General features: G+C 48.3%; 1 protein-coding gene across 1 annotated transcript; it reads left to right on the top strand.

Moving 5' to 3' along the window:
• Positions 1-13,006: 13,006 nt before the first annotated feature.
• Ins (insulin) lies at positions 13,007-13,876 on the top strand. Its single transcript, XM_038317381.1, has 2 exons — positions 13,007-13,193; positions 13,731-13,876. Exons 1-2 carry the CDS (start codon positions 13,007-13,009, stop codon positions 13,874-13,876), a joined length of 333 nt encoding a protein of 110 aa, XP_038173309.1.
• The last annotated feature ends 7,938 nt before the right edge of the window (positions 13,877-21,814 follow it).

Below are 21,814 nucleotides of genomic sequence, written 5' to 3'. Positions count from 1 at the left end.
TAAGACCGTTGAACAATGGAGTAAAGGTTATAGGTATGGAAATCTCCCAAGGTCAAATTCTTAGAGAAGGAGATTATGCTAGTATAAAAAGGCAATGCCCATATGATGGCCACATCCTAGCTTTATGCCATGCAACAGCTTTGAATGTTTGGGACAGAACTGAAGAAGTAGGAATGAAGATTGAATCATTTACGAAAGTCATACAGGGCCTGAAAGAAGCCTTCACTGATATCTTACAAAGACTGACATCAACAGTAAATAGAATGATACCAAATTCAGAAGATAGACAAATAATAATGGAATCTCTGGCATTTGAAAATGATACTTCTCAATGCAAAAGGATAATTAAGCCTTTAAAGGCAAGGTCAGAACCCTTGGAGGAATGGATCTGAGATACAATCAATATTGAATCTCATGACCACGATGATACTTGGATAGGAAAGGTGATTTCTAGAAGATTGAAGAAAAATCAAAACATCAAGTGTTTCAATTGTGGCAAACAAGGTCACCTTTAAAAGGACTGTAAGCAGGGTGGTCCTAGAGATGATAGTTTTTCTAACCATTATCCACACAGAATACCCCTCCCTTCTGGATTATGCAGAAGGTGTGCCAAAGGCAAACATTGAACTAATAAGTGTAGCTCAACAAAGGACATTCAAGGTAATGCTTTGCCATTAGGGAAACTCCTCAAAACTCCTCAAGGCATCTCTCTGAGGCCCCTCTGCCAAATCTAATTCAGTCATTTTCTGTCATCGTAGTGGAAACTCCTTCTCAGAGCAATTAAAGAACCTAATGCCTATTTCAAGAAGCCATACTGCTCTGGATGATAGGACAGCTACAGAAGAGAGAAAAAATTCAGGAAAAAACATAAAGCAAGTATTTTGGCAAACTTCTATAAATGAAACAAGACAAAAACTAAAAATATGAATAAATGATGTCATTGAAGGTCTGGTAAGCACAGGTACGAATGTAAAAATAATTGTACCAGAATCTTGGCATTTATCACTGGGGCCTAAGGCCTTCCCAGGTTGTTTCTGGGTCTTAAAGCCTTGCCCAGGTAGTCCCTGGACACTAAGAGCAAGGTTGCCCCTGGGCCTAATGTTTTTCCCATATTATGATAGGATCAAAAGGTCTTCACCAGGTTTTATCTGTGTTTGCAGACTTTAAACCTGTTCTCCCTGTGCTCTCCAACAATCCTTAAAATAATGGGGTTAAAGGCCTCCTCAGAAGTCTCACGGACAGCCAGGCACTGGTGGCGCAGGCCTTTAATCCCAGCACTTGGGAGGCAAAGGGAGGTGAATCTCTGTGAGTTTGAGGCCAGCCTGGTCTACAGAGTGAGTTCCAGCACTGACTCCATAGCTACTGAGAAACCCTGTCTCGAAAAACAAACAAAAGTCTCACTGAGGCCATTCTGCCTGACTTCCCTAGGTGCACAATGGAACCTGAAACCTTCTGTAGATTCTCTCTGGGGCTCAGGGCTTTTTCCAGTTTCTCTTTGTGCTGTAAGGTCTTCCAGAAACGCTCAAGGAGGCCAACAGCTTTCTTGAGATTTTTCACTTGGATCTAAGTAACTTCACAGGTTATCACTAGAATGTTTTAGACAACAGTGAGAACACACAGAAAGCTTTCAGATCCAGTGAAAAACTGTCACAGTCCTCATAGACCCTGTGAGAACTTGGAAAAAATTTTATTTCCCCGGTGAGTCCTTGGATAATGCTTTAGCCTTCACTGAGAAACTGGGCAAGGCTTTAAAACCCACTGAGAACATAGATAAGGCCTTAGTCCCCAGTTTCAAAGTGAGAAGCACTTAGTCCCCAGTGAGTATATATAGAAGGCTTTAGGTCCCAGTAAGAGAGATGGGAAATGCCTAAGGCCTCAATGACACTGAGAAGAAATGCTTAGATATCACTGAGAACGTAGAGCAGCCTTAAGCCAAAATGAGAATGTGATGGAAATTCTAGGCTACAGTGAGATTGTGCGAAGGCCTTCAGACCCAGAGGGAAGTTTTCACACATCTTATAGAGCCTGTATGATCTTAGGAAAACTTTGGCTATCCTGAATACCTGGGAAATGCCTTAGGCTCCATTGAGAACCTGGGCAAGGATTTAACACCATTGACAACCTAGGGAAAGCCTTAGACCTCAGTGAGTACTATAGAAGGTTTTAGGTTCTTAGGAGAATCTGGGAATGTCTTAGTCTCCCATGACAACCTAGAAAGGCCTTAGGTCACAGTAAGCACCTGCAAAAGGACTTCAAAATTGTGAGCATCTGGGAAGACTTTAGGCCTCAGTAACAACCTGTGAAGGGCCTTAGTACCCAGTAATAATCTCACAAAGGCCTTAAATTACGCTAAGTAATTGGAGCAGACTTAAGAACCACTAAGAATGTGAGAACGACCTTAGGCCACATTTAGAACTTAAGGAATACCTTAAACTCCAGTGAGAATCTATAGGCTTTAGGCCATAATGAGAATCTAGGCAGGCCTCAATGAGGATTTAAGGAAGGTCTTAATGAAAATTTAGGGAAAACCTTATTTCATAGTGAAAAACTGGAAAACTTAATCCTCAGTGAGAACCTGTAGAAGGTTTAGGTTTAGTGAGATCTTGAGAAAGTCCTAAGACCTTAAAGAAATCTAGAGTAGGCCTTAGAACCCAGTGAGACCCTGAAGAATGCTGTTAGCCCCAGAGAGAAGCTGTAAAAGGCGGTAGACCACAGTGAGAGCCTGCCAAAAATCTTAGGGACCCTGTGAAAACTTTGGAAAATATTAGGTACCAGTGAGACCCTGGATAATGTCTTAGTACCAGTGAGAACCTCTAGAAATTTTTAGGCCACTGTGAGAACATGGGGAAGGGCTACAGACCCAGTGAAAACTTCCTGAATGCCTTATAGACTTAGTGAGAATTGTTAGGCCCCAGTAAGGCCCTGGGTAATACCTTAAGCCCCAGTGAGAACCAGAGCAAAGGTTTAAGCTTCAGCGAGAACATGTAAAAAATCTTTAGACCCAGAGAAAATACAAAAGCTCTACAGACTCTGTGAGAACTTGGAAAAGTGTTTAGGTAGTAGTGAAACACTGGGGAAAGCCTTAGGCTTCAGTGAGAATATAGGAAAGGTTTGAAGACTCATTGAGAACACGGGGAAGGACGTAGACCCCAGTGACAACCTAGAAAGATCCTAAGCCACCATAAGAACCTGTAGAATGCTTTAAGCCCCAGTGAGAACCTGGAAAAAGCTTTAGGTCTCAATAAGACATTAGGGAAGGCCTGCGATCCTAGTGAGAACCTGGGAAAGGCCTTTAGACCAAGTTAAAACCTGTAGAATGTTTTTGTCCATAGTGAGAACATTTATAGAACAAGAGGGAACTTGAGAAAAATTTTAGGTCTCAGTGAGACTCTGGGTAATACCTTAGGCTCCTGTAAGAAGCTGGGCAGGGATTTAAGACCCATTCAGAACCTGGGGAAGACCTTAAGGCCCACTGACAACCTAGGAAAGACATTAGGCCCCAGTGAGAAACTGAAAAAGCTTTAAGAGCCAGTAAGAAAAACGGAAAGACTTTCAGTGGCCATTGAGACCCTGAAGAATGCTTCACAATCCAATGAGAACCTGGGCAAAGATTTTGACTCAGTGAGTACAGGAAGAAGGCCTTATATACCAGTTAAATCCTAAGAAGACCCGGGGCCCCAGAGAGAATCTTTAGAAGGTTTCCCCAGGTTGCAGTGAATACCTGGGGAAATGAGATTTTGGTAAAGACCTTGGATACTAGTGAGTACCATAAGAAAGGCCTTAAGCGCCAGTGAGAATCTGGAAAAGGCCTTCAGACATAGTAAAAGCATGTTGAAGGTTTTATAAAATAGTGTGAAATTGAGAAAACTTTTAGGCCCCAGTGAGATCCTGGGTAATACCTTAGGCTCCTGTGAAAACCTGGGCATAGCTGAGACACACTGGGAACATGGAAAGGACTTAGACCCCAGTGAATCCCTGTAGAAAGTTTTAGGCACTAGTGAGGACCTAAGGCCTCAGTGAGACTTTGGAAAAGGCCTCAGATACCTATGAGAACCTGGGAAAGGTTTTATGCCAAAGTGAGAATGGAGAAGGTCTTTAGACGCAATGAAAGCTAGCTGAAGGGTCTCTTTAAAGACCCTGGAAGATGTAGCAAAAAATGTTGGGCACCAGTGGGACACTTCATAATGCCTTTGTCTCCAGTGAGAATGTGGGCAAGCAAGGTTTAAGACATTCTGAAACACTGATATGGCCTTAGGTTCTAGTGATAACCTTGAGAAGGCCTTAGGCTCAGTGATACCCTGTGAAAGGCCTTAGACACCAATGAGAAATAGGAAGGCCTTACTCCCAAATGGCAATCTGGGAAGGCCTTAGGATATCACTGATAACTATAGGAAAGTTTTAGGCCCCAGTGAGAAAGGTTTAAGATCCAGTGAGAACAGGAGAAAGATTTTAGGGCCCATTGAGTACCTGAAGGATACCTTAAGCTCCAATGAGAAAATATAGAAGGTTTCAGGCCATGGCGAGTACATGGGAAAGGCCGTCAGAAATAGTAAACACATGTTGAAAGCTTATAAACCTCATGAGAACATGGGGGAAACCTTTAGGTTCCTGTGAGACACTTCATAATGCCTTTGTCTCCATAATGCTTTGTCTGAGCAAGTCTTTAAAATACAGTGAGAATGTGGGGAAGGACATAGATCCCAGTTAAAACCTGGGAAGGCCTTGGGCCTCATTAAGAATCTATAGAAGGTTTTAGGCACCATTGAGAATCTGGGGAGGTCCATCGGCCTCAATGAGACTATGGAAAAGGACTTAGCTCACACTGAGAAACTAGAGAATGCCTTAAGCATCAGTGAGAACCTGTAGAAGATTTGGGCCACAATGAGAAAAAGGGAAAGTCTTCAGATAGAGGGGAAAAAAATCTGTCAAAGTCTTCTAGACCCTGTGATACCATGGAAAAAATTTTAAAGCATCCCTAGGTAATGTCTCAGGCACCAGAAAACCCTGGGCAAGGTTTTCAGACCTAGTGATAACATGGGGAAGGTCTTAGACCTCAGTTTCAACCTTAAACCACAATGATAACTTGCAGGAGGTTTTAGGCGCCAATGAGAACCAAGGGAAAACCTGTCGATGGCCTTATAAAATTTGTGAGAACTTGGAAATTTTTTTATGTATCAGTAAGACCTTGGGTAATGCCTTAAGCTCCATTGAGAACCTGGGCAAGGCTTCAAGACCCAATGGGAACTTGCATAAGATGTTAGATCCCAATGAGAAGATGGGGAAGGCTTTAGATCACAGTGACAATCTTCAGAAGACTGAAAGTTTCCATTAGAACCTATAGTAGGTTTTAGTCTCCATTGAGAACCTGGGGAAGGCCAAAGATTCGGTGAGACTTTGGAGAAGGGCTTTGATCCCATGAGAAGGTTTAGAAGGATTAAGCTCCAATAAGAACATATAGAAGATTAAAACCCACAATGAGAACATAGGGAAGGTCTTCAGGTCCAGTCAAAAATCTGTCAAAGGCCTTAGAGACCCTCTGTAAACTGGGGGAAAACTGTGGGGTCCAGTGAGATCCTGGGTAATTCCTTCAGCTCCAGAATGAGAACCTTGGGAGGCCTTAGGCCCTAATGATAACTTGGAGAAGGCCTTAGACCTTAGTAAGAACCTGAAGCTTTAATATGCCATGAGAATATGGGAAAGATCTTAAGGTCCCATTGAGACACTGAGGAATGCCTTAAACTTCAGCGAGAACCCGTAAAAGGTTTTAGGCCCCCTTTGTTCCTCAATGAGAATTTGGGAAAGCCTTAGATTCCAGTGGTAACCTATAAAAGGCCTTAAGTCCCAGTGAGAACCTGTTGAAGGTTTTAGGCCCAGATGAAAACATGGGGGAGTCATTCAGACCTAGTGAAAACATCTTGAAGGCCTTATAGCACCTGTGAGAACTTGAGATTGAGGCCCTAGAGAGACCCTAGATCCTGTGTGAACTTGGTCAGTGCTTTAAGACCCATTGAGAACATGGGGAAGGACTTAGAGCCCAGTGACAATATGGGAAGGCCTTTGGCCCCAGAATTAGCCTAGAGAAACTTTAAGACCCAGTAAGACCATGGTAAAGGCCTTAGGCTCCATTGAGACCCTGAGGAATGCCTTAGGCTGTAGTGAGAACCTAGGTGAAGATTTAAGGCCTAGTGAGAATGTGGGCAAAGTCATAGATTCCAGTTACAACTTTGGAAGTCCTTGAGCCCCAGTGAGAACCTATAGAAGGTTTTAGGCTTCAGAGAATACCTGTGGAAAGCCTAATACCTAAATGAGACTTTGGGAAATGCCTTTGATACCTGTGAGAACCTGAAGAAGGCCTTAAGCCCTTGTGAGAACCTGTAGAAGATTTTATGCCACTTTGAAAACATGGGGAAGTTCTTCGGCCCCAGTGTGTCTTAGTGTTCTGTTGCTGTGAAGAGTCTCCATGACCATGGCAACTCTTATAAAAGTTTTAATTGGAACTTGCTTACAGGTTCAGAGACTTAGTCCATTATCCTTGCAGCAGGAAGCATGACGGCACACAGGCAGATAGGATAATTAACAGTTCTACATTCAGACCTGTGGACAGAAGGAAGAGAAACCCACTGAGACTGGCTTGGACTTTTGAAAATCTCAAAGCCCACCCTCAGTGATACATCCTCCAACAAGGCCACTCCTACACTAACAAGACCATACCTCCTAATCCTTTCAATATAGTGCCACTCCATGGTGACCAAGCATTCAAGTGTGTGAGCCTATGGTGGCCATTTTTATTCAAACTACCACACAGTGAAAGTCTGTTAAATGCTTTAAAGACCCTGTGAGAAGTAGGGAAAAAATTAGGTCCAATGACACCCTGGATAATGTCTTAGTACCAGTGAGAACCTTGGCAAGGCCTTAAGACCCAGTGAGAACATGAGGAAGGCCTTAGAACCTGGTGACAACCTGGGAAGTCCTTAGGCCTCACTGAGACTTTGGGGAAGGCCTTACTTAGGTCCCAGTGAGAACCTGGATAAAGCTTTAAGCAAGAGTGAGAATATATAGAAACTTTTAGGATAAGTGAGAATATTTAGAGGATTTAGAGACCCAGTGAAAATAGTTAAAGGTTTTATTGACCCTGTAAGAATTTGGGAAATGTTTTAGATATCAGTGAGAGCCTAGGTAAGGCCTTAGGCTCCAGTAAGAACCTGGGCAAGATTTTAAGACTCACTGAGAACATGGGGAAAGCCTTACTATCCAGAGACAACCTGGGAAGGCCTTAAGCCCCAGTAGAAACCTAAAGAAAATTTTAGGTTCTACTGACAACATGAGAAGATCATTAAGACTCTAGAGACAGCCTTAGGACCTGAGGCTTAGGCCCCTGTGAGAACCAGTAGAAACCCAGTAGCAATCTTTAGAATGTTTTCAGCCACAGTGAGAACATGGAGAATGTCTTCAGACCCACTGAAAACCTGTTGAAGGCCTTATAGTCCCTGTGAGAACTTGGGAAAAATTTTAGGTCTATTGAGAGCCTGGGTAATGCCTTAGGCCCCAGTGAGACCCTGATGAGTGCTTAAGATCCAGTGGGAACTTGGGAAAGGCCTTAAGTCTCAGAGATAACTAGGAGGGTCCTTAGGCCCTGTAGGAAATCTGATGACAGCCCTAGACTCCAACAAGTACCAGGAGAAGGCCTTCAGCCCTGCTGAGAACATGGTGAAGGTGTTAGGTCCAAAGAGAAACTGAGTAAAGTCTTGGGACCCAGTGAAGGCCAAAGTGTTAGGTCCCAGTGAGAATACAGTGTAGCCCTTAAGTCATAGAGCAAACATGGGGGGTAGCCTTAGACTTCAGTGAGTTCTGGCAGAAAGCTTTAGGCTCCAGTCAGAACCTGAGAAGGTCATGGACCCCAGTGAGAATACAGGGAAATACAGTGATATCTGACATTAGATCTTAGTCCTCCATGATATCTTGGATAAGTCTTCAGTATCTGTGACATCTTGGAGACATTCTCAGTCTCCATTGTAAACCCTGGCGGTCTTGACGACCTGGGGAAGGCCTGGGTCCCAGAGAGACACTGGGAAGAGCTTAAGCCACAGAATGTCCCTGAAGAAAAACTTTTACCTCGGTGAAACCCTGGGAAGTCATCAGGTACCACTAGAACCTGGAGATAACCTTCAACCACCTTGAGACCCTGGGCAAGATTCTAGAATCCCCAAGATGTTACTCCTCTGGGAAGGCCCAGGTGAGATACTGAGGAAGGCTTTAGCTACAAATAATATTTGAAGAAGCCCTTCTGCCTCAGTGAGGAGGAAAAATTTTATGTTCCCTTTAGATTTATGTTCCATTGGGAGGCCTTAGGCACCAGTCAAGTCAGGAAGCCCTAGTGAGACCCTGGAGATGCTCCTTAAGTTCCAGAAAGACCCTACTGAATGCCTTAAGTCCCCAGAGAGACCATAGAAAGATCTTGAGTCCAGAGAGACCCTGGGAAGTCCTTATACCTTATTGAAACCCTGATATACTCTTAAGCTCAAATCAAACTTTGAAAAAGACCTTAGGCCCTAGTGAGTTCCTAGGGAAAGTATAAGACAAGTTTGAATCCTGGAGACAGCTTTATGTACCACTGAGACCCTGAGGAAGACCTGGGATCCCAGTGAGAATCTGGAGAAGACCTCAGGCCCCAGTCAGTCCCAGGCGAAGGCCTCAGGGACCTTCATAACCTAGGGAAGGCCTTCAAACTCAGTAATAAGCTAGTGAAAGCCTTAAGACCCAATGAGTAAGTACTTAGGGAAAACATTAATAAGACCCAGTGAGACTCTGAGAAGGCATTAAGACAAGCTGGATAAGGTTTCAGACCAGAGAGGACCTGCAAAAGGTCTTAGGCCTTGGTGCACATCTGGGAAGGTCTTGGACCCTAGAGCAAATCTGGGAAGGCCTTTGGCTCCGGGGATGACCTGAAGAAGGCCTTAGGCCCCGGTGAGAGTATGAAAAAAGCCTTAGGGCCCAGTGAAAACCTGGAAAAGATCTTAAACTCCTGTGAGAATCTAGGGAAAGTCTGCTACCCCAGTAAGTGCCAGGAGAATTGCTTAGGTCCTAGTCAGAACCTGAGAACATCTTAGGTCACCTGATGTAAGACCTAAGTCCTCAGTAAAAGTTTAGAGTCTGGGGTCTTACACCCTGGAGAAGTTCTCTGTTCCCATTATGGCCCTTGTAGGACTGTAGGCTCCTAGTAGAACTTGGGTAAGGCCTGTGCCCCAGCGAGACACTGGGAAGACCTTGTGCCACAGAGACCCTAGGGGAGCCTTTGGACTTAGTGAGACCCTGCTAAGTTATTAGACCCCATTTAGACCCTGGTGATAATATTTGGCCACAGTGAGACCCTGGGGTAAGCCTGTGGCTACAATAAGGCCCTAAGAAAAGAGTGTAGAGAAAATCTTAAGCCCCATTGAGACCCTGGTAAAGCCTAGTCCCGATGAGTCTCTGTGAAAGGCCTTAAATTTTTCTGAGGCATGAAGAAGCTCTTGGGTTCCCATTCAGCCACTGGACAGAACTTAGGCCCTGGTAAGTCCATCTATAGGTTTTAGGCCTAAGTGATAACCTTGGAAAGGCTTTAGGCCCTTAACAAGTACTGATATCCGAACTTAACAAGATGTCTCGGCTTGTAAAGGTGTTTGCTTCTAAGCCTGATGACCTGCGCTTATCCCAGGACTCATTTTGTAGAAAGAGGGACTCGTGCCCTATGGATTTCCATTTGATATCCACATTTGGAAGTAAACAAACTGATTAATTAGCTAGAACATAGAGGTAAAAGAAGAGCTGAGACTTCAGAAGTCTGAGTTTCACTGAGGCCATGGGACCTTGGGCCATGAAATCTAGTGAGACCCTAGTGAAGGTTTCTAGCACACAGATACTCTGGAGAAAGCCTTCTCCCCTACTGAGACACTTGAGTAGTGTTTGAGTACTGCTGAGACTCCGGAAAATTCTCATCTTCCACTGAGGCCTTAGAAAATGTTGCTAGGCTACTGAGACCCTGAGGAGGGGGGAGAGCACCTATAGGACACTGTAGAAGGGCCTCAGACCTCAGAAATTCTTGAAAAGTCCGTGAGCCCCACTGAGACCTGGAGAAGAGCGTGGAACAATGTTAAATCTTGAGAAAGGCCTTCAATCCCGTGTGATCCCAAGGGAGACTGCCTTTCCTGAGCTCCTAGGGAAGTCTTTAGCCCCACTGAGGTGCCAAGGCTTTAGTTCCTTCAGGGCCCTGGGAAACACGCTAGCAGGAATTTGGAGAGATTCATGAACCCTACTGAGTGTAGAAGACGGAGTCTTCATTAAGAATCTGGGACCCCAGGGCAGAGAATAAGACCATTTAGAACCTGGAACTGTGTTGAGACCCTACTGGAAGCAATGCACCCCCACTGAGATCCCTGGCAGGTTCTCTGTTCCTCTGAGACCTTAGGAGAAGCTGTGGGTCCCACTGCAGACATGGAGTAGGTCTTGGGACCCACTGGGTTCCTTTTGTGATGGTTTGAGTGTGAGGCTTTCCCCCCTCATACACACACACGCGCACACACACACACACACACACTCATGTGTTTGAACATTTGATCTCCAGCATGTGGTACTGTTCCTGAAGATTGTGAAACATGGGGCCTAGCTGATAGAGACAGGGTCATAAGAGTGAGCCTTAGGGTCACAGGCCCGGCTGGCATCTAGTCTGACCTCGCCTCCTGACCAGAGCCTCTGCAAGCTCCTGCTGCCAGGATCAGACCAACTCCAGCCACCATGCCTTCTGTTCCATAATGGACCATGTCCCCGCACACCCTGAGCTGAAATAAACCCCTCCTTCCCAAAGTTGCTTCTTTGGGGGATTCATTCACAGGGTTATGAAAGGAACTAATGAAGGGAGCCAATGAATTAGATCCTTTTCAGATGTTGGGAAGTCAATGAAGCCCAATGACACCTTAGGGAAGGCCTTACATCCCCTTGTGGCCTTCAGGAATATCCTGAGTTTGAATGAAAGCCAGGGAGACAATATGAACCCCACTGAGTGCCCAAGCAGACTGGGCTTCACTAACACCTGGAGAAAACCTAAGTCCCTTTAGTACCCTGGGGAAGGCTGTGAGGATTTGAAATAGCCACAATAATGTAGGACCATGGTGCTTATTAAGACTCTGAGGAAGGCGGCTGTGAGCTCCAGAAATGTCTAGAGAAGGTCATAGCACCACTGAGAAACTGGAGCTGTCTCTGGGTGTCATTATCCTTAAGGATGCTCTATAACCTCATAGAGACTTGAGGAAGGCATTTGTTCTGTTGATACTCTAGGGAAGGCCCAGAGCCACACTGACACCTTCACGGGGAGTGGATGCTGAGCCATGTGAGGCCCTAAGGAAGGCTTTAAATCACAGGGAAACCCTGAACTAGTCTGCGAACCTTGCCACAACCTTGGGGTGGGGTAAGCCCATTGCAGTGTCGGCATGTTCATGAGCTCCTTTGAGACTCAAGTCAGGTGTAATTGTCATGGAAACCCTGGAGATGTTTGAGCACCTATGATGGGCCTGTGGAGAGCTTAAAGCCCTGCAAGCATGCTCAGGGTTGTCCCTGTTTGTCACTAAAACCCCAGAAAGGGTTTAAATGTCAGAAAAACCAAGTCTTTTTAAGGTTCCAAGGAGAGCCTGAAGAGGTGATACATATCTAAGTATCAGAACTTGGAAGGATGAGACAAGAAGGTTGTGAGTTTAAGACAAACCTAGCTATACCACAGGACTCTTTTGTCAAAAGAAAATGCTCCTTGGGAAATTGGAGCCTCAGTAAGACCCTCAACAAGGCTCTCTAGCCTCTCTATGGTCCTGAGGACACCCCTTCCCCTCTGCCCCAGCCCTGTCCTTGCCTGCACTCCTCTTGAGGTACCCACATATCCCCTGCTCCAGTGAGCCCACTGGAGTGTCCCAGATACCCAGAGTATGAATGGATGCAGCATTTCTTGGGGGACAGGGAGCAGGGAGTAAGGGGTCCACAGTTCTAGTCTAGTGGCTATAAAGCCCTGCATAAGGTAGAGTTCTTGCTTACGCAGCTACACCAAGGTTTTTTGCTGGTTGGCCAGGGAACAGGACAATCCCAAATCAGGGACGGGGTGGGGGCAAGGAACCCCCAACCACTCCAAGTGGAGTCTGAGAAGGGTTTTATAGCTGGGGTAGAGCCTGCACTAAGAGATCGAGGCAGAGACTCTGAGTTCTGAAGCATGTTCTCTGGTAGGGACCTGCTGGCCTTCGGGTGCTTGTCTTGGGGTATTAGGATAGGAGGATGTACCACAGGCCTTCAGTCCAGGTAACCCCTGAGTGATCTATGGGTTTGTGAAAGGAGAGACAGAGGGGAAGGGACCAACAAGCATTGTGCTGCCTGAACTCTGCTTTCTTCCTACCTCTGTGAGTGAGCAGGGCTTCTCAGCTGAGCTAAGGACCTGGCTACCAATGGGGACTGTGAAACAGTCCAAGGGACAGAGATACCAGGCCCCCAACAGCTCCAGCTCCCTGGGGAAATGATGTGGAAATTGCTCAGTCAAGGCCAAAGAAGGCCTAAATCTAGCTGGGGCGATACCCCCTGCTGTGAAGTGGATCATTAGGCCACCCTGCCCCTTGTTAAGACTCTAATTGCCCTAGGGCTAAGTAGAGGTGTTGACGTCCAAGGAGAACTTTCTGCAGACCCAGCACCGGGAAAGTGTTTGGAAACTGCAGCTTCAGCCTCTCTGGCCATCTGCCGAGCCACCCCAGGGAGACCTTAATGGGCTGAACACCAGAGTCCAGGGGGCAGAGGGGAGGTGCTTTCAACTATAAAGCCAGTGGGGACCCAATAGCCCCCAGTCCTACTTTGACCAGCTACAATCAGAGGTCATCAGCAAGCAGGTACGTACTCTCCTTGTTTGGCCTGACTCCACGGCCAAGACTCCCGGTACTGGGCTCCTCTCTTTGATGCACCTTTTGCTAGTCTCAACCCTGCCTATCTTCTAGGTTATCGCCCCATCATGGCCCTGTGGATGCGCCTTCTGCCCCTGATGGCCCTGCTGGTCCTCTGGGAGCCCAACCCTGCCCAGGCTTTTGTCAACCAGCACCTTTGTGGTTCCCACCTTGTGGAGGCGCTCTACTTGGTATGTGGGGAGCGTGGCTTCTTCTACACACCCAAGTCACGACGTGGAGTAGAGGACCCACAAGGTGAGCTCTGCCCCTAAACTCTGTCCCCAATGCTTGCCACCCTGGTTTTCTTTACCCTCAAGACCTCACAGATTGTGTCCTGGGTGTAGAGGGTCTCAGGGTAACTGGAGTGGGGAGAAGGTGGGGTCTCAGGGTAACTAGGGGGAAGGTGGGCGCACATTTCCATGGGCAGCTGGACATAGGTAAATACGACAGCTGCCAGGAATGAATGAGAATCTTGCCTTAAGGCTCCTAGGTTCTGGAGACATATGAGTAGGACCCAGGATAAGTGCCTATTTTGGGCCCCCATAAAGCACTTCACTGATTGGGGGATGGTGGCAGGGTGTGTAGCCTTTGGAGCTCCTTGCGTCCATGCCCAGTGACTTGTCCCACATACATGCAATCCCTGCCACCTACACTGACTTAGCAGGGGACAAGGTGAGAGAAAGCCTGGGGCAGGCAGGGGGCTGCTCTGCTGCTCCTAACTGGATTGTCCTGTGTGTCTTTGCTTCTGTGCCGCTGATGCTCCGGCCTGCCCTGATACTGCCTCCCTGACAGTGGCACAGCTGGAGCTGGGTGGGGGCCCCGGAGCAGGCGACCTCCAGACCTTGGCGCTGGAGGTAGCCCAGCAGAAGCGCGGCATTGTGGATCAGTGCTGCACCAGCATCTGCTCGCTCTACCAGCTGGAGAACTACTGCAACTAGGCCCCGCCGCCACCCAGCCTGCTTCCTCACTTCCCTGCAATGAATAAAACCTCTGAAGGAGCATTACAAGTTTTGTGTGTGTGTGTGTGTGTGTGTGTGTGTGTGTGTGTGTGTGTGTAGGATGTGAGCGGGGATGTCTGGGGTGGCCCCAGCTTCACCTGCCTAGCCATGATGGCTCCTAAAGGATCTCCCCAAGACTCTCTCTTCTGGGTTCTCTGCACTCCCAGTTTCCTCTTGGCTCCCTGGGCACCCACAGGTGTCCACTGGAACATAGACAATTCCCTCCCCAAAGTGGTCAACACTTTCAGGTAACCTATAGCCCTTACTCTGCATTGTGCTGGCTGAATAGAGAAGATCTAGGCATCTTTAGACAGCACGGATGGCAGCTAAGAACTGCCTCGTAGCCCTGGAACTTCAAGGGCCCCAAAAAACTTTTAAAAGAAAGAGGACCAGAATATTCTAACAAAAGCTTCTACCTAGCTTTCCTGAGTTCTGTTTCCAGAGCTATTTTAGATGGAGGCCCCGAAGGACCAGAAACTGGGCTTGGGAACATACGGCTATGGAAACCTTTCTCACAGTTCTTAGTTCTTAGACAGAGAACATCCCCAGCCCCTCTCAGACACTCCAAGCCACCCCTAGTGCTCTGGACGGGAGAGGTATTCCACATGGATGAAAGGACATACTGAAGGATTCCCTTAGCACTGGGCAGGAGCCTCAGAATCCCAGGGCTCAGAGTGACCCAGTAGTGAGTTCTAGGCAATGTGGGCCATGAGGGAGCCAGATGATTCAGGGCCTAGGCCTGAGATCTCCTGTCACTTCTCAGCCTCTCCTTCCAGCTAAGTAGGGTCTCTCACCAGATTCCTTGAACTTGACTGTTTAGCAATCCCTCTAGGAATATCCTCGGTCCTAAGGAAAGGCCACATAACATCTCGGTCTTTGGGGAAATCTCAACACAGAGCCTCTCTCTCTCTCTTCAGCACCCACTGAACACAGATTGGGTGGCACCTGTGAGTGATCCTGATGACCCCAAGGGCTGGCTGACCTACTGGCCACCTAGCCAAACCAATCTGTGTCTCCCTGAAAGCTGGACCCAGGGCCAGGGTGACAGGGCTCTGAGCTAGACATGGAAGCTTCTTGCTGAAACTTGGTGGCTGGGAAGCCACTTAGAGCATCCCTGAGGACCCCTTCCCAGTCATCTCCTCTTTGTGACAATACCACACCCCTACCTAGAGAAATGTCATAGGCCCCTTGCAAGCCCTGCCCCTGAAAAAGAGGCCAGAACTGAACGGGAGGGTGGCTGGCTGGACACTGAGCCTGGAAGAGGAGAGAGGGAGGTGGCTGTGATCCTTCTAGGAGAACACCCCAGCGGTCAGTTAGCACAGTCTGAGATGGGCACCCTGCTTGAGTGGAAGTCTGTGAGTCTCTGCAGAGCAAGAGCAGAAACAGAAACTAGGAAGTAGACTGGTTGGGAGGGGGAATCTGTTGAGCATCCAGAAAGCCAAAGGTGCTACAAACTCTTTAGAGCACATATGAGTCAGGGATGACAGGAACAAGAATCTTAGGGTCCTTGGACCTGTGGGACAAGCCCAGTTTGTGGGACAAGTCCAATATGCAGTAGACTCTTGTTATGGGTTCTGGGAGTTCAGAGGTATGGTCCAGATATCAGAATTCCTATCTTTGGCTTCATTCCTGGGGCCTTTGACCAGGCCTCAAGGGAGGAGCAAGTTGCCCCCAAAACCCCTAACCTGCCCAGGCTGAGGCACATCCCCACCTTCCTGGTTTCCTGGGGCCTCCTGAAACTTTGGTTTGGGGCTCTCCTTCTTGGCCTTGAAGAGGAGAGGAGGCAGAATACTAGAGACAGGTGCGTGCTGCCACTCAATCCCTCCAGGGGACAAGAAGCAGTCACCCAAAGTGGCCTAGTGCCCAGGGAGCAGAAGTTGGATCAGACTCAGCCTTTGATCGGCACCACACTGAGTGCTAACCCCAGAGATGCCAGCGGAGGACTTCGGAAATTCCCATAAGCCCCTGGGTTGCCCCATGTAGGTCAGTCATAGACGTGTCTCAGGTGCTCCTGCTGACCTTGCCTCACTCAGCCCCTTCCGGGCACACAACAGTCTTGCAGCACAGAGGCTCCTGCCTGCCCTCGGAACCAGGGGCCCACAACGATAAACATTTTCTTCAAGCTATGCCTGTCACTTTGGTGTTGGAACTGGGGCTGTATGGGGACCTGCTCCCCAACCTTTCTGGGGCCCCTCATCACCTCTGCCTATCATCTGGGGGTCCAGGATCTTTTATAGTATTAGCAAGGACAGCCATTATACCTGTGTTGTACTCTTGCCTGGTCTAATGAGGTGGTTTGGCTCCATGTATGTGGGATGGAGAGACTCAAATCAATGTTACACACAGGGTGGCTGAGGCCTGGAGCCAGGGCAGCCACTCTTCTGCTGTGCACTCACAATACAGGTCTCCAGGAACCTCAAATGACCTGCCAATGTAGCTGCCTTCAGGTTGGCTCCCCAAGATCGCATTGCCTCCTGCCACAGATGAACTGGCACCTCAGCCCTGCCCCAGGGAAGGTCTTTGCCTTCTTATGTTATCAATAGATGTTTACTGTGATCATGTTCTCCAGGCCTAAAAGAGACCCCGAGTGACATGAAATGTGGGTTCAGGGATGCTAAGGTCCACTTTTTCCCTCTGAGGTCCTTATGCCTAGGTTCTGAACCAAGGGCTGGGAAGCACCACAGAATCAGGTTGCTCTTAAGTCAGCCTGCCCAGAAAAGTTGCCACTAGGCAGTCCCAAACACTGGCTTGTGGGTCTCTGGCCTAGTTGTGAGTGGAGGAGACCCCTGAGGAGTCTTCCCACAGACTCAAATCGGGTGTCCCTCAGTGTTTTGAGATAGACGTTTGTGAATTCTGGACAATATAGCCAGAAATGGCTAGTCATAGAAGTGTCCGACAGAGGGCACCAGAGCCTTGCTTTTGAGGCGCTCCAAGTCCAAAGGCCCTACCTTAATAAGCCCTTCTAGTGGCTGCAGTTTCTCCCTTTGCTCCCTTCAGTCACAGGGACAAAGGGGTTTCCCAAGGGACTGGCTGCTCTGGACTCTGGAGGGTAGGAGGCTTGAGAAGCAGAGAAGGTGTCTGATCATGCTGGGTGTGGCCTTTGAGGTCTAGGCTTCCTAGATGCCCATGGAGCAGATGAACAAATGCCCAGGTAGGTGTCTGCAGTATTCCTAGACTGTCTTACGTTACAGTTGTCTAGTGCCTGGCTAGAATTGCAGCTGCCGAGAGGAGAGTGTAGGGGTAATCCATGCAACTTCTCACACTGCGGCTAAGCAAACGGGCCAGGGATACAGATTAACTGTTTCTGGCTAGGACCTTGGTGGTAGTTCTCCAAAGCCCTAGTGGGCACTGAGAAGTGCCCTAGTGGCCAGAAGAGCCAGTGGTCTGTCCCTTGCTCTGCTTGGAGTTTTCTTAGGCACATGGGCTGGAAGGCCAAACCCTGGTTTGCACATGAAGTTGGGTCTACGGGGACCCCAGGGTGCAGGATGCCTCATGCAGAGCCCATCTGGGACAGGGTCAACCCTTTCCCATGTCTACCTTCCGCCCAGTGCTGAGAGGAAGGGAAGGTCAATTTTGAAAAGAATGCCGGGGGTGGCGTGGCCAGGGGTCTGAGAGCTGAAGAGCAGCCTGGATTCAGTGTCATTCCTCCCCCACCCCCACTATTGTTTCTGGCCTGGCCACAGAACAGCAAGGCAGATTCCTTCGAAAGTGAAGCTGTGGAGGCTGCCCTGTATGGTCTAGTCGTGCTGTGCTGGCGCCAAGTCACCCAGTGGCGTTGAGCCAGTCCAATTGGAGTCACTGGCTCACTGCCTGGCCCCCAGGTAGCCCCCCCCCACACACACACACATACATATACCTTAGTACAAACACTCCATCTGCCACCCTTCTGGTGTGGGTAGCCAGAACCCTGCCACTGAGCTGCAGACTCCTGAGGCTGACCCTTGAATCTGGGCCTGGACTAAGACATGGGGTTACCAACAAGCCTCTGACTCCAAGGAGGACCTAAACCAGGGCCCCTCAGCCTGAGAGCTGCCACAGTGTTATAACACCCATCCAGTGCTTCATCCATATGTTCAAAGTGACTAGATCCGGATTCAGGGTCAAGGTTACTGACTCGGGTTGGCTGGGCCAGTCAAGTCCCAAAGGCCATGTGTGACTCCCATCTGTGGACTATTTCCCAGACATACCTTGTACTTTTCCAGTGGCAGAAGTAGGTCTTAAAGTTGCCAAACCTAGACGTCCACAGACCCTTATGTTTCCATTAGGACTCATTCCCTGCAGTCCTGAGGAGCCTTTAGAATCCTACAGCTGACAATGACCCACATTCCACCACGACCTCCCTCTGACTCTCCCAGCTCATCTGTGTTTGTGGACAGCAGAGTGGGAGCTCTCAGCCCTGCCAGCTTGTGGCTGTTCATGCTGAGGCCCTGGCACTCCCCCTCTGCTCTTCAAAGGCCACCGTGGCTTCAGAACTGAGTCCTACTCCAGCTGGGTCTCTGGTGTCCTGTCCATCCTTAAGACCCACTGTGACCTGGGCTGCTGGGGACCTGGAAGATTCTTCATAGCATCTCTGGGACACAGGTCCTCAACATGGGTGAGCAACATCTGGGAACTCAGAAGTAGTGAGAACGGGCCTGGGGGCCAGGGGAACACTGAGGCACTCAAATTTGTCCTCTGCTGATTGCTTCTCCAGGTCTGACTTCTAAGGACCAAGAACAACTTGAGTCGTCAGAGTTAGGGAATGGGCAGAAGGTGAAATGCCTCCACCTAGACCCAGATATAGAAAAGGAGATGGGAAGGGTGGCTGAATTTGGAAGAAGAGCGGACAGAGAGTCAGCAAGGGGAAGATCCCCATATCCCAGCTCCAGCTGCATAGTCAGACCCTAAAAGCAAGGAGGAAATGAGTGGTGGGAAGGCTTTTTGAAGCGATGTCCGTGCTCTAGTCCATAGCCTTGAGGCAGATCCACTATGGCCTCCCCATAGTCCCTGGCAAGGCACAGCTAAAAGCCACTGTTGGGCTTGTGCTCTTTCCTAAGACCTAGCATATGGGCTGACCATGGCCTAAACAAGGGGTGGCTATAGCTACAAATCATACAAAATGTGTGTGTTGTGAGTATAAGAAGAGATTCTTGTCTCCCTTTTTACCCTCAGCCTCCTTGGGTCAGTGGGCTAAATCATGAGAGCTAGTGGGTCAGAGAGATGGAAGATTATGTCTCAGATCTGGGAGTCTCTGGCTTTCATCTCCTGGAGATGACACTGGCTCCCATGTGGGTTTTGTGGAGAAAAGGAAGCTGGTGTACTTCCTGCATATGCTCCCCTCACAGCCATGGTTAGATGACTGGGAGCTTATGCAGGATCCTGTCTAGGAGACAGGAGCACCCAGGGATGGAGGTTGGATCCCTACACTCATCTTGAGTAGATCAGGGAGAAAGGGTTTAGCCGAGAGCAAGATCTTGGGAAAGACCAACAGTGCCATGGTGCAGATAAGGGATGCTCTGGTCCTGACTAGCAGGGCCACGCTGCAGACAAGGGATGCTCTGGTCCTGACCAGCAAGGCCATGCTGCAGACAAGGGATGTTCTGGTCCTGACCAGCAGGGCCATGCGGCAGATGAGGGGTGCTCTGGTCCTGACCAGCAGGGCCATGCTGCAGACGAGGGATGCTCTGGTCCTGACCAGCAGGGCCCATGCTGCAGACAAAGGATGCCCTGGTCCTGACCAGCAGGGCCACGCGGCAGACGAAGGAGTCCTGGTCCTGAACAGCAGGGCCATGCTGCAGATGAGGGATGCTCTGGTCCTGACCAGCAATTCCTTGCTGTAGACGAGGGATACTCTGGTCCTGACCAGCAGGGCCATGCTGCAAACGAAGGATGCTCTGGTCCTGACCAGCAATTCCTTGCTGCAGATGAAGGATGCTCTGGTCCTGACCAGCAGTTCCTTGCTGCAGATAAGGAATGCTCTGGTCCTGACCAGCAGGGCCATGTGGCAGATGGGGGAGTCCTCTGGTCCTGACCAGCAGGGCCATGCTGCAAATGAAGGAGTCCTCTGGTCCTGACCAGCAGGGCCATGCAGCAGACGAGGTCATGCTCTGGTCCTGACCAGCAGGGCCATGCTGCAGACGAGGGATGCTCTGGTCCCGAGGTCCACTGTGTATGTTGGGACAAGAAGGTTTTTGCAGTTTTTTTTTTTTGAAGTCCTAACTCAGTTCTTAAGGCAGCTCTAGCCAGTGTTCCACTCCAAATCCCAGAGTCCCATCTTGAGTAAAGTTTTGTCTGAACAGGTAGAAGAGCTGTTATGAACAGGTCTCTCACGGCCATGGGTCCTGGATTGTTTCAGTTATGGTTCCGCATGGTTCCAGAAACAACCTATGAGGTCAGGAGGGAAAACGGAAGCTCAAGGTAGATTGCCCAAAGTAATGAGCAGACTAGGTATTTGAACCTTGGCAGTCACCAGTCTGTTGGACCCGGTCTATTCCTGTGTGATACTCAATGGGTACATAGAATGTGCCCCTCATCCCCAAGCACAAAGTTTCCTGGATTCTCAGCTATGGCCTTGAACCTTTTGAGAAGGTGGTCCTCTTACTGCCTGTCCTCCAAGGGGAGGAAGTCAATGTGCAGGGTTAAGGACAGTTATGTGTAGGTACAATAAGAGGAGTTTTTTTCTGTGTTATGAATTGAATCATGGCCTCCTGCTTGCAAGATACTCTACCACTGAATGACATCCCCGGCCCTGACACCTGCCCTCTTTTCTCCATTCCCAAGGCTTCATAAAGCACCCTGTAATTATGATTGTGGGGAGAGAGATGTTTTCTGAAGCTTCAGTGTAATTTCTTAAATGGCCACCAGATGTCAAGCTTAAGCCAGGTTTGCAAATTCCCTTTACAGATGCAAGATGGTTGGGCTGCCAATGGGAATTAAGAACAAGATTTAGCCCACCCTAGTTCTGCCTAGGGACCCCACTTCTTATCTAGGATCCTGGGATTATACCTAGAAAGAGTCCATAATAAATTTATTTTAATATAAATATGACATAGTTTTCATAGAACTAAGTGGATGATTCAAGTTGTTTGGAGTTTATGTAATTTGGGGTGCTCCTAAGTCCTAGAACAGAATGATAAGCAAAGAAAAAAATGCCTGATAGGGTAGAGACCAAAAAAAAAAAATCCAAGTACAAGGATACAGAACTCACTTGTATCCTGATGTTACAGAAGGTCTCTTTGTAGGGTGAAAGAGTCATAGCGTCACCTATCACCAGTTCGCCTCCCGGAGTACCCCCAAATTCCTACAGTAAGAACTTTAGATTGTGCATTGTAATTTCAGATATGGCCACTAGATGTCAGCATGAGGCCACTTTAGCAGCTAAGCAAGGCCAAGTAGATGCCCGGGATTTCTAGGGGTAGCTCAGCTCTCTTTTCCATAAATGAGAGTTCAGTCAGATCCCCTGAATTAAGTTACTCTTCTCTCCCAAAATATCAAGTGAGTAGATTGTTTCTGTGCCGTGTATTCATGATTGCACCCCAATATTAGTTCTTCTTTTATGGTCCCTTCCTCTTGTGTCCCATAAATTGTGTCCCTCAACCATGGAACACCTATGAAATATAATTCTGAAAGATCATGCCCCTCAAATTGTAGCTCACTGATGCCTGGTGCCCCATTTATTTCTGCCTCGGTGGCACCATGGTTTATTTGCTCCATGGGCATTCTTCACCTGCATTCTCCTCTTCCTTAAATACTCTGTGTTCTAAGACCCTAATAAAATAAAAATAGCCCTGGGCCTAGTCAGAGGTAGGAATTCGGGGGACAGAACTTGGATTCATTTGGAAGAAGTTAAGACTGTTTCTCTGACTGTGACCTGTGGGATGTAGCTAATTTTTCATCCAG

The sequence above is a fragment of the Arvicola amphibius genome, chromosome 1, assembly GCF_903992535.2.
Source record: "Arvicola amphibius chromosome 1, mArvAmp1.2, whole genome shotgun sequence".
Classification (NCBI taxonomy): domain Eukaryota; kingdom Metazoa; phylum Chordata; class Mammalia; order Rodentia; family Cricetidae; genus Arvicola; species Arvicola amphibius.
The sequence above is the reverse complement of the archived record's forward strand: the minus strand, read 5'-3'. Positions and strand labels throughout refer to the sequence as shown.

Bases quoted from the DNA above. Each gene is read 5' to 3' on its own strand.
- Ins (XM_038317381.1), top strand. From the start codon at position 13,007: ATGGCCCTGTGGATGCGCCTTCTGCCCCTGATGGCCCTGCTGGTCCTC. The intron at 13,194-13,730 runs GTGAGCTCTGCC...CCTCCCTGACAG, and splicing joins TGGAGTAGAGGACCCACAAG to TGGCACAGCTGGAGCTGGGT.